This window comes from Orcinus orca, chromosome 7, assembly GCF_937001465.1.
Source record: "Orcinus orca chromosome 7, mOrcOrc1.1, whole genome shotgun sequence".
NCBI classification, from domain to species: domain Eukaryota; kingdom Metazoa; phylum Chordata; class Mammalia; order Artiodactyla; family Delphinidae; genus Orcinus; species Orcinus orca.
The window spans coordinates 8059977-8078691 of NC_064565.1; the positions used below are offsets into that span (position 1 = coordinate 8059977).

General features: G+C 39.6%; 1 protein-coding gene across 5 annotated transcripts in view; it reads left to right on the forward strand.

Moving 5' to 3' along the window:
- OCA2 (OCA2 melanosomal transmembrane protein) overlaps window positions 1-18715 on the forward strand; it is a 258159-nt gene that overhangs the window by 127244 nt on the left and 112200 nt on the right. For all 5 annotated transcript variants that reach the window (XM_033400198.2, XM_004276885.4, XM_049712577.1 and 2 more), the window contains exon 15: window positions 8199-8331. In XM_033400198.2, coding sequence (XP_033256089.1) covers window positions 8199-8331 — 133 coding nt within the window. The remainder of the gene's footprint in view (window positions 1-8198; window positions 8332-18715) is intronic.

The following is an 18715-nucleotide window of genomic DNA, read 5'->3' on the forward strand; positions in this document are numbered from 1 at the left end:
GTGAAATTTTTTGTTCTAGTTCTGTGAAAAATGCCAGTGTTAGTTTGATAGGGATTGCATTGAATCTTTAGATTGCTTGGGGTAGTATAGTCATTTTCACAATGTTGATTCTTCCAATCCAAGAACATGGTATATCTCTCCATCTATTTGTATCATCTTTAATTTCTTTCATCAGCATCTTATAATTTTCTGCATACAGGTCTTTTGTCTCCTTAGGTAGGTTTATTCCTAGGTATTTCATTCTTTTTGTTGCAATGGTAAATGGGAGTGTTTTCTTAATTTCACTTTCAGATATTTCATCATTAGTGTCTAGGAATGCCAGAGATTTCTGTGCATTAATTTTGTATCCTGCTACTTACAAAATTCACTGATTATCTCTAGTAGTTTTCTGGTAGCATCTTTAGGATTCTCTATGTATAGTATCATGTCATCTGCAAACAGTGACAGCTTTATTTCTTCTTTTCCGATTTGGATTCCTTTTTACTTTTTCTTCTCTGATTGCTGTGGCTAAAACTTCCAAAACTATGTTGAATAATAGTGGTGAGAGTGGGCAACCTTGTCTTGTTCCTGATCTTAGTGGAAATGTCTTCAGTTTTTCACCATTTTGGACGATTTTTGCTGTGGGTTTGTCATATATAACCTTTATTATGTTGAGGTATGTTCCCTCTATGCCTACTTTCTGGAGGGTTTTTATCATAAATCGGTGTTGAATTTTGTTGAAAGCCTTCTCCGCATCTATTGAGATGATCATATGGTTTTTATCCTTCAATTTGTTAATATGGTGTATCACATTTATTGATTTGCATACATTGAAGAATCCTTGCATTCCACAGATAAACCCTACTTGGTCAAGGTGTATGATCCTTTTAATGTGCTATTGGATTCTGTTCGCTAGTATTTTGTTGAGGATTTTTGCATCTATGTTCATCAGTGATATTGGTCTTTAGTTTTCTTTTTTGTGACATCTTCGTCTGGTTTTAGTGTCAGGATGATGGTGGCCTCATAGAATGAGTTTGGGAGTGGTCCTCCCTCTGCTATATTTTGGAAGAGTTTGAGAAGTACAGGTGTCAGCTCTTCTCTAAATGTTTGATAGAATTCTTATGTGAAGATATGTGATCCTGGGCTTTTGTTTATTGGCAGATTTTTAATAACAGCTTCAATTTCAGTGCTTGTGATTGGTCTGTTCATATTTTCTATTTCTTCCTGGTTCCATCTCAGAAGGTTGTTCATTTCTAAGAATTTGTCCATTTCTTCCAGGTGGAACTTTTTTTTTTTTTTTTTGCGGTACATGGGCCTCTCACTGTTGTGGCCTCTCCCGTTGCAGAGCACAGGCTCTGGACGTGCAGGCCCAGCGGTCATGGCTCATGGGCCTAGCTGCTCTGCAGCATGTGGGATCTTCCCAGACTGGAGCATGAACCCATGTCCCTGCATCGGCAGGTGGACTCGCAACCACTGTGCCACCAGGGAAGACCACAGGTGGTCCATTTTATTGGCATATAGTTGCTTGTAGTAATCTCTCATGATCCTTTATATTTGTGCAGTATTTGTTGTTACTTCCCCTTTTTCATTTCTAATTCTATTGATTTGAGCCTTCTCCCTATTTCTCTTGATGAGTCTGGCTAATGGTTTATCAATTTTGTTTATCTTCTCAAAGAACCAACTTTTAGTTTTATTAATCTTTGCTATCGTTTCCTTCATTAATTTTTCATTTATTTCTGATCTGATCTTTATGATTTCTTTCCTTCTGCTAACTTTGGGGTTTCTTGTGTTGCTTTCTCTAATTGCTTTAAGGGGAAGGTTAGGTTGTTTATTTGAGATGTTTTTTAAGGTAGGATTTTATTGCTATAAACTTCCTTCTTAGAATTGCTTTTGCTGAATCCATAGGTTTTGGGTCCTTGTGTTTTCATTGTCATTTGCTTCTAAGTATTTTTTGATTTCCTCTTTGATTTCTTCAGTTATCTCTTGGTTATTAAGTAGTGTATTGTTTAGCCTCCATGTGTTTGTATTTTCCCAGATTTTTTCCTGTAATTGATATCTAGTCTTATAGCATTGTGGTCAGAAAATATACTTGATATAATTTCAATTTTAAATTTACCAAGGCTTGACTTGGGACCCAAGATATGATCTATCTTGGAGAATGTTCTCTGAGCACTTGAGAAGAAAGTGTATTCTGTTGGTTTTGGATGGCATGTCCTATAAATATCAATTAAGTCCATCTTTTTTAATGTATCATTTAAAGTTTGTGTTTCCTTATTTATTTTCATTTTGGATGATCTGTCCATTGGTGAAAGTGAGGTGTTAAAGTCCCCTACTTTGATTGTGTTACTGTCCATTTTCCCTTTTATGGCTGTTAGTATTTGCCTTATATATTGTAGTGCTCCTATTTTGGGTGCATAAATATTTACCATTGTTATACCTTCTTCTTGGATCGATCCCTTGATCATTATGTAGTGTCCTTCTTGTCTCTTGTAATAGTGTTTGTTTTAAACTCTATTGCGTCTGATATGAGGATTGCTACTACAGTTTTCTTTTGATTTCCATTTGCATGGAATATCTTTTTCTATCCCCTGACTTTCAGTCCGTATGTGTCCCTAGATCTGAAGTGGGTCTCTTGTAGACAGCATATATATGGGTCTTGTTTTTGTATCCATTCAGCCAGTCTATGTCTTTTGGTTGGAGCATTTAATTCATTTACATTTAAGGTAATTATTAATATGTATGTTCCTATTACCATTTGCTTAATTGTTTTGGGTTTGTTATTGTAGATCTTTTCCTTCTCTTTTGATTTCTGCCTAGGGAATTTCCTTTGGCATTTGTTGTAAAGTTGGTTTGGTGGTGCTGAATTCTCTTAGCTTTTGCTTGTCTGTTAAGATTTTAATTTCTCCGGCAAATCTGAATCAGATTCTTGCTGGATAGAGTAATCTTGGTTGTAGGTTTTTCCCTTTCATCACTTTAAATATGTCCTGCCACTCCCTTCTGGCTTGCAGAGTTTCTGCTGAAGGATCAGCTGTTAACCTTATGGGGATTCCCTTGAATGATATTTGATGTTTTTCCCTTGCTGCTTTTAATATTTTCTTTGTATTTAATTTTTGATAGTTTGATTAATATGTGTCTTGGCGTGTTTCTCCTTGGATTTATCCTGTATGGGACTCTCTGTGCTTCCTGGGCTTGATTAACCATTTCCTTACCCATATTAAGGAAGTTTTCAACTATAATCTCTTCAAATATTTTCTCAGTCCCTTCCTTTTTCTCTTCTTCTTCTGGGACCCCTATAATTCGAATGTTGGTGCATTTAGTGTTGTCCCAGTGGTCTCTGAGACTGTCCTCAATTCTTTTCATTCTTTTTTTCTTTATACTGCTCTGCAGGATTTATTTCCACTATTTTATCTTCCAATTCATTTATCTGTTCTTGTGCCTCAGTTATTCTGCTATTGATTCCTTCTAGAGAAATTTTAAGTGCATTTATTGTGTTTTTCATTATTGTTTGCTTGCTCTTTAGTTCTTCTATGTCCTTGATAAACATTTCTTTTATTTTCTCTATTGTATTACCAAGATTTTGGATCATCTTTACTATCATTTTTCTGAATTGTTTTTCAGGTAGACTGCCTTTTTCCTTTTCTTTTGTTAGGTCTGGTGGGTTTTAACTTGCTCCTTCATCTGCTGTGTGTTTCTCTCTCCTCATTTTGCTTAACTTACTGTGTTTTGGGCCTCCTTTTTGCAAGCTGCAGGTTCGTAGTTCCAGTTGTTTTTTGTGTCTGTCCCAGTGGCTAAGGTTTGTTCAGTGGGTTGTGTAGGTTTCCTGGTGGAAAGACTAGTGCCTGTGTTCTGGTGGATAAAGCTGGATCTTGTCTTTCTGGTGATGTGTTTTGAGGTGTCTGTGACCTTATTATGATTTTAGGCAGCCTCTCTGCTAATGGGTGGGGTTGTGTTCCTGTGTTGCTAGTTTTTTGGCATAGGGTGTCCAGCACTGTAGCTTGCTGGTCGTTGAGTGGAGCTGGTCTTGGCATTGAGATGGAGATCTCTGGGAGATTTTCACTGTTTGATATTATGTGGAGCTGGGAGGTCTCTTGTGGACCAATGTCCTGAACTTGGCTCTCCCACTTCAGAGGCACAGCCCTGATGCCTGGCTGGAGCACCAAGAGCCTTTCATCCACACGACTCAGAATAAAAGGGAGATAAAAGAAAGAAAAAGATAAAATAAAATAAAACAAAAAAGTTATTAAAATAAAAAACAAAAAATAATTTTTATTTTTTTAAGTAATTAAAAAGAAAGAAAGAAAGAACAAAGAAACCAAAAAGCAAATCCACAATGATAACAAGTGCTGAAAACTATACTTAAAAAAACCAAAAAAAAAAAAAAAAAAAAAAACAACAGAAAACGGACAGAGAGAACCCTAGGACAAATAGTAAAAGCAAAGGTATTCGGACAAAATCACACACAGAAGCATACACATACACACTTACAGAAAGAAAAAAAGGGAAAAGTATATATATATCGTTGCTCCCAAAGTCCACCTCCTCAATTTGGAATGATTCGTTGTGTATTCAGGTATTCCACAGATGCAGGGTACATCAAGTTGACTGTGGAGATTTAATCTGCTGCTCCTGAGGCTGCTGGAAGAGATTTCCCTTTCTCTTGTTTGTTCGCACAGCTCCTGTGGTTCAGCTTTGGATTTGGCCCCGCCTTTGCCTGTAGGTCGCCTGAGGGCATTTGTTCTTCAGTCAGACAGGGCGGGTTTAAAGGAGTAGCTGATTTGGGGGTCTGGCTCACTCAGGGTGGGAGGGGTACGGAGTGTGGGGCAGGACTGCGGCAGCAGAGGCCAGTGGGACGTTGCACCAGCCTGAGGCGCGCCGTGTGTTCTCCCGGGGAAGCTGTCCCTGGATCACAGGATCCTGGCAGTGGCGGGCTGCACAGGCTCCTGGGAGGGGAGGTGTGGATAGTGACCTGTGCTTGCACACAGACTTCTTGGTGGCGGCAGCAGCAGCCTTAGCGTTTCATGCCCGTCTTTGGGGTGTGCGCTGATAGCCGCAACTCGCGCCCGTCTTTGGAGCTCCTTTAAGCAGGGCTCTGAATCCGCTCTCCTCGTGCACCAGGAAACAAAGAGGCAAGAAAAGTCTCTTGCCTCTTCGGCAGCTCCAGACTTTTTCTCGGACTCCCTCCCGGCTAGCCGTGGTGCACTAACACCCTGCAGGCTGTGTTCACGCAGCCAGTCCTCTCCCTGCGATCCAACCGAAGCCCGAGCCTCAGCTCCCAGACCCCGCCCGTCCCGGCGGGTGAGCAGATGAGCCTCTTGGGCTGGTGAGTGCTGGTCGGCACCGATCCTCTGTGCGGGAATCTCTCCACTTTGCCCTCCGCACCCCTGTTGCTGTGCTCTCCTCCGTGGCTCCGAAGCTTCCCCCCTCCGCCACCCGCAGTCTCCGCCCGCGAAGGGGCTTCTATTGTGTGGAAACCTTTTCTCCTTCACGGCTCGCTCCCACTGGTGCAGGTCCAGTCCTTATTCTTTTGTCTCTGTTTTTTCTTTTTTCTTTTTTTGCCCTACCCAGGTACGTGGGGAATTTCTTGCCTTTTGGGAGGTCTGAGGTCTTCTGCCAGCATTCAGTAGGTGTTCTGTAGGAGTTGTTGCAAATGTAGATGCATTTCTGATGTATCTGTGGGAAGGAAGGTGATCTCTGTGTCTTACTATTTACCATCTTGAAGCTCCTCCCTCAACCACATTTTAAACAGCCCTAGGGAAGTCTCTTTAGGGGAACCATGTACCCTCTGCTTCTGAATGGCATCTCACACATCATTGGAAGGCATTTCCTACTGTGCCCCAGAGATGTGTGCACTAGGACATTCTTCAGGCCTTTCCCATCAGGCCTCTGTGCCGTGCACTGCTGGGACCTTCCTTGTGGCTCTCCCACCAGGCTGCTGTGCCCTTGGGGCATGCTTCAAAACCAAAACAGTATGAAACAAGGCTGAGAGGGAAGAAACAGAGCCAGCACCTTGCAAGAAAGGGCTGCATTTAAGCACTGCACTGATGTAAGTATGATAGCGGGTGGTTTTGTTACTTTATAGCTTTGTTACAGGTTTTCCCCACTGTCCGAAAATAGAGCTTTCCTATGAAACCTTTCAGAAGCCAAAATGGCATAAAGTTAAAAGAGCAATCACCTGTTTTCATAAAAGTGAAAATCCTCCTCAGATTTCTTTCTTAGCGAAAAAAGGTGCTAATGTAGGTCTTTTGTAAAAGCAAAGTGACATAAAGCAAAATCTGAAAAAGTGGGGGATACCTGTATTGTGTCCCAAAGGGACCCAGAATTACTCAGGATGTAAGTACTTCTGCCTTCATGCGCTCCTCCCTCCAAAAAATATTAATTACATTTACACTAATTATGTTATTACATTACTTGTAATATTAATTACAATTACATTTACATTCATGACTGAATTCATATATAGAAAAATATGTTAATATTATATTAATATTATATTTTAAACCATCTTCTTTGACTCAAAAGGTTTTCTGTTTTGTTTCTGATTTTAGAAGAAACTAAATGATTTTCAGGGGCCCCTAAAAGTGTCTTGGACCTTTTTAAAACCAGATATTTGGGGCATGCATTCTATAGATAAACACAAAGTCCAAGGTAATATCCTTGTTGAAGAACTACCAGAAAAGTGATGAATTCTTATATGGCCGTTAAAAGCATGCCATGAGGCCCACATCTTGGTAGGTCTCCCTGCTCTCTGTATGTGATTAACCTCATATGTTATTCATATGCTGTTTCATATGCTGTTTCATATTCATATGTATGTGCAGATAAACTGCAAGAGAATAAGAACTTCAGATCATTGCACACTGCCTAGCCTAAATTTTGACACAAACTTACTGATAATGGCTTCTAAGTTGTGCCGTATGTTTAGCAATGTTATAAGTGGTTCAGGCCTTTTCCAGAAATGAGGGGGACAAATAACTAAGTTTTAATAAACAACAACTAATATAACTGAAATCACTCCTTCCAGCTCAGGCCTTTAGAAGGTGGTCTTCTTGACTGCTGCCTTGGGCATGGTCTCTCAAGGTGGTCACTAATGACCCCTGGACCTACTCTCCCTACCCCCATGGTCTCTCCTGCCTGGGGGTCACCCCCAATGCTTTGTCATTGTGCCTCTGACCCCTTTTTGTGGCATCAGTAGTCCATGAACAGTACAGAAAAAGACCTGGAGTTCTTGCCAGTAAGAAGCTGATTCTCACAGCCTGCTTCGTGGGGACAGCAGCCTCATCTGTCCTGCAAGGTGCTCAGAGGGCATGTATTTGCTGAAGGTTTAAGCACAGTATAAACAAAAGGAAAAAGCTGACTAATATTGTTGATGACATATTCCCTAACAAATTAACCTAGCGGGGATTTCATCCAACAACAAAGATGTTCTCAGCGGCTGACCGTGGAAAATAGCCCACAGACAGGCAAAGGAAGTGTGAAGGGAAGGAGAGGGCTCCTGCCTAGGAACCTTGGAGCTGGTTGGGACACCCTGGGGGGCTTCAGTCCTGATGGCCACTGGGTAATATGTGGAGGACAGTGCTTTCCAGGCATGACAGTGCTCTTTCAAATTGATGGCAGTGACTTAAATGAAATATTTTTAAAAGCCAATTTACCTTCAAATGGGAGAATGTTGCCCCATAGTCTTTTTTTTTTTTTAAATTGAAGCATAGTTCATTTACAACGTTGTGTTAGTTTCAGGTGTACAGCAAAGTGATTCAGTTATACTTACATATATATTTTTTTCAGATTCTTTTCCCTTATAGGTTATTACAAAATATTGAGTATAGTTCCCTGTGCTATAACAGTAGGTTCTTGTTGGTTATCTATTTTCTCTATGGTAGTGATAGTTGTATGTTTTGTCCCCCTCAGTCCTGTTTCACTGAATCCTGGGGGACGAGTTAGTCCCATGGTGAAGTAGACACAGCTAAGGTTGGGATTAGAAGTGATGACCTGTTTTTGTTTCCTCCCAAGTTTGCTTGTCATTCAGGTAATAATTGGTTTTTCAGTGTGAAAGAAACAAATCCTGAATGTTTTCAAAATCATGGTGAAGAGTACCTGTTCTGTGGGCTTTGTGCTACGTTCCACGGCCCTCGAGTTCAGCCCACCCTGGACCCTGCCATGGGGCTGCACCTGTGCTGCGGGAAGGCCAGTCTGTGGTTTCACTTCTCCTTTCTTGTTTCTAGGGTCTGGACTTCGCTGGGTTCACCGCACACATGTTTGCTGGGATTTGCTTCGTTCTCTTGTTCTCCTTTCCACTCCTCAGACTACTTTACTGGAACAAAAAGCTGTATAACAAGGAACCCAGTGAGATCGTTGGTGAGTGGAAGTACCTCCTCATATAGCCCCAGAGTTTACTGCCAAGATACTATTTTTTCTGGGGGAAGTTGCCACGAAAATTTAAGAGGTTAATCACCTGTAAAATATCAGGGAAGCATAAGTCGTTGGGATGCTGCACACTAGCATGTCCCTGTCTGCCTCCTGGTACGCAATGTGCTTTCAGGGGCTTTAAATCCATGAGCTGTGCCTCTTTAGTTTTCTATAGAGTGAAATGTGGGAAGCAATGTCCACTGTATACAATTTGCATGTCATGACAGCATTAAACCCCGTGTATACAATACAAATAGCATAGCATATAGACTGTACTAATATGTTGTAGTTTGAAACTAAATGTGATTACAAAAATGGCAGCATAATCCAGCACAGGGGATATAATACTGTGTCAATCAAGATCATATTGGTGAGGCAGTGACCAGGAGGAATAGGGCTCGTGGCCATCTTATGGTTTTGCATTTTCCTTACTTAAAATTTTTAGTAGATGTTTTATTGAGAGCATTACTGGTCAGGATAGATTAGAAGCAATAGACTATTTGGGAAACAGCCAGCCTCTTCTTGGCCAGGCCCTGTGCAAGACACTGTGCAGGTTGCCTTTGTAACATAGGGGACCACTACAAATGATTCCATTACTACTTTGTTTTGAAGAAAATTTTAATCAACATTTGCTTTTTATTTTAAAATAGATATTTCTTGCAATGAGGTACCTTGATCCATGTTTCTCACTGACCAGTGTATTAATTTGCTAGGGCTGCTACAACAAAGTACCACAGACTGGGTGGCTTAAACAAAAGACGGTTTATTTCCATAGAAGTTAAGGTGGCTTAATAAGCCACCTATTGTGGCTTACTACCTCATAGTTCTGGAGGCTGGAAGTCCAAAATCATGGATTGGTTGGCTGTGAGGAAGGATCTGTTCCAGCCCTGTCCCCTTAGCTTTTAGATGGCTGTATTCATGTTCATATGGCATTCTCGCTGTGTGTGTCTGTGTACACATTTCTCCATTTGTAAGCACACCAGTCATCTTGGATTTGGGGCCATTCTAATGACCTCACCTTAGCTAATTATATCTGCAATGACCCTATTTTCAAATAAGGTCACATTCTGGTGTACTGGGGGTTAGGACTTCAACACATGAACTTTGGGGGGACACTATTCAACCCATAGCAACAAGTTAGAGGTGTTCAAAATGTTTTATCATCAACTAGTATATGTAAAGTGTGGTAACAATATTTAGGTTTAGTTTTCTAATGGAAAGGATCATACCAATGGATAGCTAAGGAGACTATAATCAATTACAATGGCTAATCTGTCTCTAGAAGCTTGTGTGGGCACAGCTGCACCTCTCCCCAACATCCCTCAACCACCCTGGTGATCAGAATGACTCGGGAACAACTGTTATATATACAGGTTACCAGGCCCACCCCCAGGAAATCTCTTCTGGAGAGTCTTATCTTGAGATTAATTTAGATATACTGATTTGGAAGTATAGAAACAAATCTGTGTAATTGACTCCTCCACTCTTCCAGAGAAAGGAGCTGAGGAAAACTTTGAGGGAAGGGGGAGGGGATGGTTGGGACATGGATAATGCTGAAACCCTATGGCAATGCCAAGACAGGCTGTAAATCAGCACATGGCGAGCTGTGCAGAGCCAGAGCAATCACTCTGAGCCACTGTTGGGTACAGGGGTCTCCAATTTTGGGGTGCTTGGTATAACTACAGATTACTAAGCCCTACCCCAGAGATTTGGGTTCAGCAGGTCTTTGGTGTGCAGAGAGCATCTGTCAGATGCTTGATTATGCTGCAGTAAAAAGTAACACTGAAATCTCAGTGACTCTTCCTCACTTTGGCCTCATGCCCACTGTGGGCTGGCAGTGCCTTCCTGGTCAATAGTTCTCAGAGCCCTGAGCTGCTGGTCATCAGACTGAGAGAACCACATGTTCCACTCTGCCACTGAGTGCCACAGCTCATCCTGAGTGTCACCAGGCCTCAGTTTTCACCCTGTCACCAGTTGCAGGGGCCAGGATGAGTCAGCCTGCCAAGTGATCAGAATGGGAGAGAACGACTTATTTGTTGAAAAGCACAAATAATAACCAGAGTCTGCCCCTCTGGTCACCAAATATCAACTCATGCTGCTTCTTCCTAATATTTTATATAGAATTTTTATATCTTTGTACAATAGGGATATTGGTATGTAGTGTCTTCTCTTGAAATGTCTGCTTTTGCTGTCCTCGAAGGATGAATATAGAAGTATACCCTCCTCTTCAGTTTTTGGGAAGAGATGGTGTAAAATTGCTACTACTTTTTTCCTTAAATGTTTGCCAGGATATTTAAAGGCTTGGGCCTCCCTCCCTCCCTCCCTCCCTCCTTTCCTTTCTTTCCTTCCTTCTAGTTTTTAACTACATATTCAAATTACTTAATAGATATAGGGCTAGCTATTAAGGTTATCTATTTCTTCTTGAGTGCTCACTTGTGGTTTATGTCTTTAAAGGAATTTGTCCATCGTACCTCAATTGTTGAAAGAATTATTCTAAAACTGTTCATAATAGTTTTTCATTATCCTTTTAATGGCTATAGAACTTTTAAAATTGAAGTATAGTTGATTTGCAATATTGTGTTAGTTTTAGGTGTACAACAAAGTAATTCAGTTATATATATATATATATTTTTCAGATTATTTTCTATTAGGTTATTATAAGATATTGAGTATAGTTCCCTGTGTTATACTGTGAATCCTTGTTGCTTATCTGTTTTATGCATCATAGTTTGTATCCATTAATCCCATCCTCCTAATTTATGCCTCCCTTTCCTTTTCCCCTTTGCTAAACATAAGTTTATTTTCTATGTCTGTGAGTCTGTTTCTGTTTTGTATATAGATTAATTTGTGTTATTTTTTAGATTCCAAGTATAAGTGATATCCTATAATACTTGTCTGTCTTTGTCTGACTTACTTCACTTAGTATGATATTCTCTATGTCCATGTTGCATGTTGCTGCTAATGGCAATATTTCATTCTTTTTATGGCTGAGTAATATTCCATTGTATATATACACCACATCTTCCAACCAATCATCTATTGATGGGCACTTGGATTGTTTCCATGTCTTGGTTACTGGAAAGAGTGTTCCTGTGAACATTTGACTGCATGTATCTTTTTGAATTAGAATTTTCATCTTTTCTGGATATGTGCCCAAGCGTGGAATTGCTGGATCATATGGTAACCTAATTTTTGGTTTTTCAAGGAAACTCCATAATGTTCTCCATAGTGGCTGCACCAATTTACATTCCCACCAACAGTATAGGAGGGTTCCCTTTTCTCCACACCCTCTCCAGCATTTATTATTTGCAGACATTTCAATGATGGCCATTCCGACTGGTGTGAGGTGGAACCTCATTGTAGTTTTGATTTGCATTTCTCTAATAATTAGTGATACTGAGCATCATTTCATGTGCCTAATGGCCATCTGTGTGCCTTCTTTGGAGAAATATCTATTTAGGTCTTCTGCCAATTTTTTTTTTACATCATTATTGGAGTATAATTGCTTTACAATCGTGTGTTAGTTTCTGCTTTATAACAAAGTGAATCCATTATGCATATACATATGTTCCCATATCTCCTCCCTCTTGCGTCTCCCTCCCTCCCACCCTCCCTATCCCACCCCTCTAGGTGGTCACAAAGCAACGAGCTGATCTTCCTGTGCTATGCGGCGGCTTCCCACTAGCTATCTATTTTATGTTTGGTAGTGAATATATGTCCATGCCACTCTCTCACTTTGTCAGAGCTTACCATTCCCCATCCCCATATCCTCAAGTCCATTCTCTAGTCGGTCTGTGTCTTTATTCCTGTCTTACCCCTAGGTTCTTCATGACATATTTTTTTTCTTAAATTCCATATATATGTGTTAGCATACGACATTTGTCTTTCTCTTTCTGACTTACTTCACTCAGTAGGACAGATGCTAGGTCCATCCACCTCATTATAAATAGCCCAATTTCATTTATTTTTATGGCTGAGTAATATTCCATTGTATATATGTGCCAAATTTTCTTTATCCATTCATCTGATGATGGACACTTAGGTTGTTTCCATCTCCTGGCTATTGTAAATAGAGCTGCAATGAACAGTTTGGTACATGACTCTTTTTGAACTACGGTTTTCTCAGGGTATATGCCCAGTAGTGGAATTGCTGGGTCATATGGTAGTTCTCTTTGTAGTTTTTTAAGGAACCTCCATATTGTTCTTCATAATGGCTGTACCAATTCACATTCCCACCAGCAGTGCAAGAGTATTCCCTTTACTCCACACCCTCTCCAGCATTTATTGTTTCTAGATTTTTTGATGATGGCCATTCTGACTGGTGTGAGATATCTCATTGTAGTTTTGATTTGCATTTATCTAATGATTAATGATGTTGAGCATTCTTTCATGTGTTTGTTGGCAGTCTGTATATCTTCTTTGGAGAAATGTCTACTTAGGTCTTCTGCCATTTTTGGATTGGGTTGTTTGTTTTTTTGTTATTGAGCTGCATGAGCTGCTTGTAAATTTTGGAGACGAATCCTTTGTCAGTTGCTTCATTTGCAAATATTTTCTCCCATACTGAGGGTTGTCTTTTGGTATTGTTTATGGTTTCCTTTGCTGTGGAAAAGCTTTGAAGTTTCATTAGGTCCCGTTTGTTTATTTTTCTTTTTCTTTCTATTTCTCTAGGAGGTGGGTCAAAAAGGATTTTGCTGTGATTTATGTCATAGAGTGTTCTGCCTATGTTTTCCTCTAAGAGTTTGACAGTTACTGGCCTTACATTTAGGTCTTTAATCCATTTTGAGCTTATTTTTGTATATGGTGTTAGGGAGTGATCTAATTTCATACTTTTACATGTACCAGTCCAGTTTTCCCAGCACCACTTATTGAAGAGGCTGTCCTTTCTCCACTGTACATTCCTGCCTCCTTTATCAAAGATAAGGTGACCATATGTGTGTGGGTTTATCTCTGGGCTTTCTATCCTGTTCCACTGATCTATCTTTCTGTTTTTCTTTTTTTTATCTTTCTGTTTTTGTGCCAGTACCATACTGTCTTGATTACTGGAGCTTTGTAGTATAGTCTGAAGTCTGGGAGCCTGATTCCTCCAGCTCCGTTTTTCATTCCCAAGATTGCTTTGGCCACTTGGGGTCTTTTGTGTTTCCATACAAATTGTGAAATTTTTTGTTCTAGTTCTGTGAAAAATGCCAGTGGTAGTTTGATAGGGATGGCATTGAATCTGTAGATTGCTTTGTGTAGTAGAGTCATTTTCACAATGTTGATTCTTCCAATCCAAGAACATGGTATATCTCTCCACTGATTTGTATCATCTTTAATTTCTTTCATCAGTGTCTTATAATTTTCTGCATACAGATCTTTGGTCTCCTCAGGTAGGTTTATTCCTAGATATTTTATTCTTTTTGTTGCAATGGTAAATGGGAGTGTTTTCTTGAATTCACTTTCAGATTTTTCATCATTAGTGTATAAGAATGCAAGACATTTCTGTGCCTTAATTTTGTATCCTGCTACTTTACCAAATTCATTGGTTAGCTCTAGTAGTTTTCTGGTAGCATCTGTAGGATTCTCTATGTATAGTATCATGTCATCTGCAAACAGTGACAGCTTTACTTCTTCTTTTCCATTTTGGATTCCTTTTATTTCTTTTTCTTCTCTGATTGCTGTGGCTAAAACTTCCAAAACTATGTTGAATAAGAGTGGTGAGAGTGGGCAACCTTGTCTTGTTCCTGATCTTAGTTGAAATGCTTTCAGTTTTTCACCATTGAGGATGATGTTGGCTGTGGGTTTGTCATATATGGCCTTTATTATGTTGAGGAAAGTTCTCTCTGTGTCTAGTTTCTGGAGGGTTTTTAGCATAAATGGGTGTTTAATTCTGTCAAAAGCTTTCCCTGCATCTCTTGAGATGACCATATTGTTTCTCTCCTTCAATTTGTTAATATGGTGTATCACATTGATTGATTTGCATATATTGAAGAATCCTTGCATTCCTGGAATAAACCCCACTTGATCATGGTGTATGATCCTTTTAGTGTGTTGTTGGATTCCATATGCTAGTATTTTTTGAGGATTTTTGCATCTTTGTTCATCAGTGATATTGGCCTATAGTTTTCTTTCTTTGTGACATCCTTGGCTGGTTTTGGTATCAGGGTAATGGTGGCCTCGTAGAATGAGTTTGGGAGTGTTCCTCCCTCTGCTATACTTTGGAAGAGTTTGAGAAGGATAGGTTTTCTGTCTTCTCTAAATGTTTGAATAGAATTCACCTGTGAAGCCATCAAGTCCTGGGCTTTTGTTTGTTGGATGGTTTTTTTTTTTTTTTCTGGTAGTTGGGCCTCTCACTGCTGTGGCCTCTCCTGTGGCAGACACAGGCTCCAGATGCGCAGCCTAAGCGGCCATGGCTCGCGGGCTCAGCCCCTCCACAGCACGTGTGATCCTCCCAGACCGGGACATGAACCCACGCCCCCTGCCTCGGCAGGCGGACTCGCAACCACTGCGCTACCAGGGAAGCCCCTGTTGGAAGATTTTAAATCACAGTTTCAATTTCAGTGCTTGTGATTTGTCTGTTCATATTTTCTATTTCTTCCTGATTCAGTCTTGGCAGCTTGTGCATTTCTAAGAATTTGTCCATTTCTTCCAGATTGTCCATTTTATTGGCATAGAGTTGCTTGTAGTAATCTCTCATGATCTTTTGTATTTCTGCAGTGTCAGTTGTTACTTCTCCTTTTTCATTTCTAATTCTATTGATTTGAGTCTTCTCCCTTTTTTTCTTGATGAGTCTGGCTAATGGCTTATCAATTTTGTTTACTCAAAGAACCAGCTTTTAGTTTTATTGGTTTTTGCTATCATTTCCTTCATTTATTTTTCATTTGTTTCTGATCTGATCTTTATGATTTCTTTCCTTCTGCTAACTTTGGGGGGTTTTTTTGTTCTTCTTTCTCTAATTGCTTTAGGTGCAAGGTTAGGGTGTTTATTCGAGATGTTTCCTGTTTCTTAAGGTTGGATGGTATTGCTATAAACTTCCCTCTTAGAACTGCTTTTGCTGTATCCCATAGGTTTTGGGTCATCGTGTTTTCATTGTCATTTGTTTCTAGGTATTTTTTGATTTCCTCTTTGATTTCTTCAGTGTTTACTTTGTTATCAAGTAGTGTATTGTTTGCCCTCCATGTGTTTGTATTTTTTACAGATCTTTTCCTGTAATTGATATCTAGTCTCATAGCATTGTGGTTGGAAAAGATACTTGATACAATTTCAATTTTCTTAAATTTACCAAGGCTTGATTTGTGACCCAAGATATGATTTATCCTGGAGAATGTTCCATGAGCACTTGAGAAAAATGTGTATTTTGTTGTTTTTGGATGGAGTGTCCTATAAATATCAATTAAGTCCATCTTGTTTAATGTATCATTTAAAGCTGTGTTTCCTTATTTATTTTCATTTTGGATGATCTGTCCATTGGTGAAAGTGGGGTGGTAAAGTCCCGTACTATGAATGTGTTACTGTCGATTTCCCCTTTTATGGCTTTTAGTACTTGCCTTATGTATTGAGGTGCTCCTATGTTGGGTGTGTAAATATTTACAATTGTTATATCTTCTTCTTGGATTGATCCGTTGATCATTATATAGTGTCCTTCGTTGTCTCTTCTAATAGTCGTTATTTTAAAGTCTATTTTGTCTGATATAAGTATTACTACTCTAGCTTTCTTTTGGTTTCCATTTGTATGGAATATCTTTTTCCATGCCCTCACTTTCAGTCTGTATGTGTCTCTAGGTCTGAAGTGGGTCTCTTGTATACAGCAAATATATGGGTCTTGTTTTTGTATCCATTCAGCTAATCTGTGTCTTTTGGTGGAAGCATTTAATCCATTTGCATGTAAGGTAATTATCAATATGTATGTTCCTATTCCCATTTTCTTAATTGTTTTGAGTTTGTTATTATAGGTCTTTTCCTTCTCTTGTGTTTCTTGCCTAGAGAAGATCCTTTTCCATTTGTTGTAAAGCTGGTTTGGTGGTGCTGAACTCTCGCAGCTTTAGCTTATCTCTAAAGGTTTTAATTTCTCCATCAAATCTGAATGAGATACTTGCTGGGTAGAGGAATCTTGGTTGCAGGTTTTTCTCCTTCATCACTTTAAATATGTCCTTCCAGTCTCTTCTGGCTTGAAGAGTTTTTGCTGAAAGGTCAGCTGTTAACCTTATGGGGATTCCCTTGTGTGTTATTTGTTGTTTTTCCCTTGCTGCTTTTAATATGTTTTCTTTGTATTTAATTTTTGACAGTTTGATTAATATGTGTCTTGGCATGTTTCTCCTTGGATTTATCCTGTATGGGACTCTCTGTGCTTCCTGGACTTGATTAACTATTTCCTTTCCCATATTAGGGAAGTTTTCAACTATAATCTCTTCAAATATTTTCTCAGTCCCTTTCTTTTTCTCTTCTTCTTCTGCAAACCCTATAATTCGAATGTTGGTGCATTTAATGTTGTCCCAGTGGTCTCTGAGACTGTCCTCAGTTCTTTTCATTCTTTTTTCTTTATTCTTCTCTGCAGTAGTTATTGCCACCATTTTATCTTCCAGGTCACTTATCCGTTCTTCTGCTTGTTATTCTGCTATTGACCCCTTGTAGAGTATTTTAAATTTCATTTATTGTGTTGTTCCTCATTGCTTGTTTCATCTTTAGTTCTTCTAGGTCCTTATTAAATGTTTCTTGCATTTTGTCTATTCTATTTCCAAGATTTTGGGTCATCTTTACTGTCATTATTCTGAATTCTTTTTCAGGTAGACTGCCTATTTCCTCTTCATTTGTTAGGTCTGGTGGGTTTTTATCTTGCTCCTTCATCTGCTGAATGTTTTTCTGTCTTCTCATTTTGCTTATCTTACTGTGTTTGGGGTCTCCTTTTTGCAGGCTGCAAATTCGTAGTTCCCATTGTTTTTGGTGTCTGTCCCCAGTGGCTAAAGTTTGTTCAGTGGGTTGTGTAGGCTTCCTGGTGGAGGGGACTAGTGCCTATGTTCTGGTGCTGAGGCTGGATCTTGTCTTTCTGGTGGGCAGGTCCACGTCTGGTGGTGTGTTTTGGCATGTCTGTGGGCTTATTATGATTTTAGGCAGCCTCTCTGCTAATGGGTGGGGTTGTGTTCCTGTCTTGCTAGTTGTTTGGCATAGGGTGTCCCACAGTGTAGCTTGCTGGTCATTGAGTGAAGCTGGGTGTTTGTGTTGAGATGGAGATCTCTGGGAGATTTTCACTGTTTGATATTACATGGAGCTGGGAGGTCTCTTGTGCACCAGTGTCCTGAAGTTGGCTCTCCCACCTCAGAGGCACAGCACTGACTCCTGGCTGTCGCACCAAGAGCCTTTCATTCACACGGCTCAGAATAAAAGGGAGAAAAAGTAGAAAGAAATAATGAAAAAGGATAAAAGAAAATAAAGTATAGGAAGGTAAAATAAAATAAAGTTATTAAAATAAAAAATAATTATTAAGAAAATAAAATATTTTAAGTAAAAAAAAAAAAAAGAAAACGGACGGATAGAACCCTAGGACAAATGGTGGAAGCAAAGCTATACAGACAAAATCTCACACAGAAGCATACACATACACACTCACAAAAAGGGGAAAAGGGGAAAAAGTAATAAATCTTGCTCTCAAAGTCCTCTTTCTCAATTTGGGATGATTCATTGCCTATTCATGTATTCCACAGATTCAGGGTACATCAAGTTGATTGTGGAGATTTAATCCACTGCTCCTGAGGCTGCTGGGAGAGATTTCCCTTTCTCTTCTTTGTTCACACAGCTCCTGAGGTTCAGCTTTGGATTTGGCCCCGCCTCGGCATGTAGGTCGCCGGAGGGCATCTGTTCTTCACTCAGACAGGATGTGGTTAAAGAAGCCATTGATTCGGGGGCTCTGGCTCACTCAGGCCAGGCGGAGGGAGGGGTACAAAGTGCGGGGCAAGCCTGCGGCGCTTCTGCCAATTTTTTGATTGGCTTGTTTGATATTGGGTTGTATGAGCTGTTTGTATATTTTGGATTAATATCTCTTGTCAGTTGCATCATTTGCAAATATTTTCCCCCATTCTGTAGGTTGTCTTTCATTTTGTTGATAGTTTCCTTTGCTGTGCAAAAGCTTTTATGTTTGGTTAGGTCCCATTTGTTTATCTTTGCTTTTATTTCTTTTCCTTGGTAAACTGATTTAAGAAAATATTGCTATGATTTATGTCCAAGAAGTTTTACCTATGTTCTCTTCTAGCAGTTTACGGTGTCATGTCTTATATTTAGGTCTTTAAACCATTTTGAGTGTATTTCTGTGTATGGTGTGAAGGAGTGTTCTAATTTCATTGATTTACATGAGGATGTCCAGCTT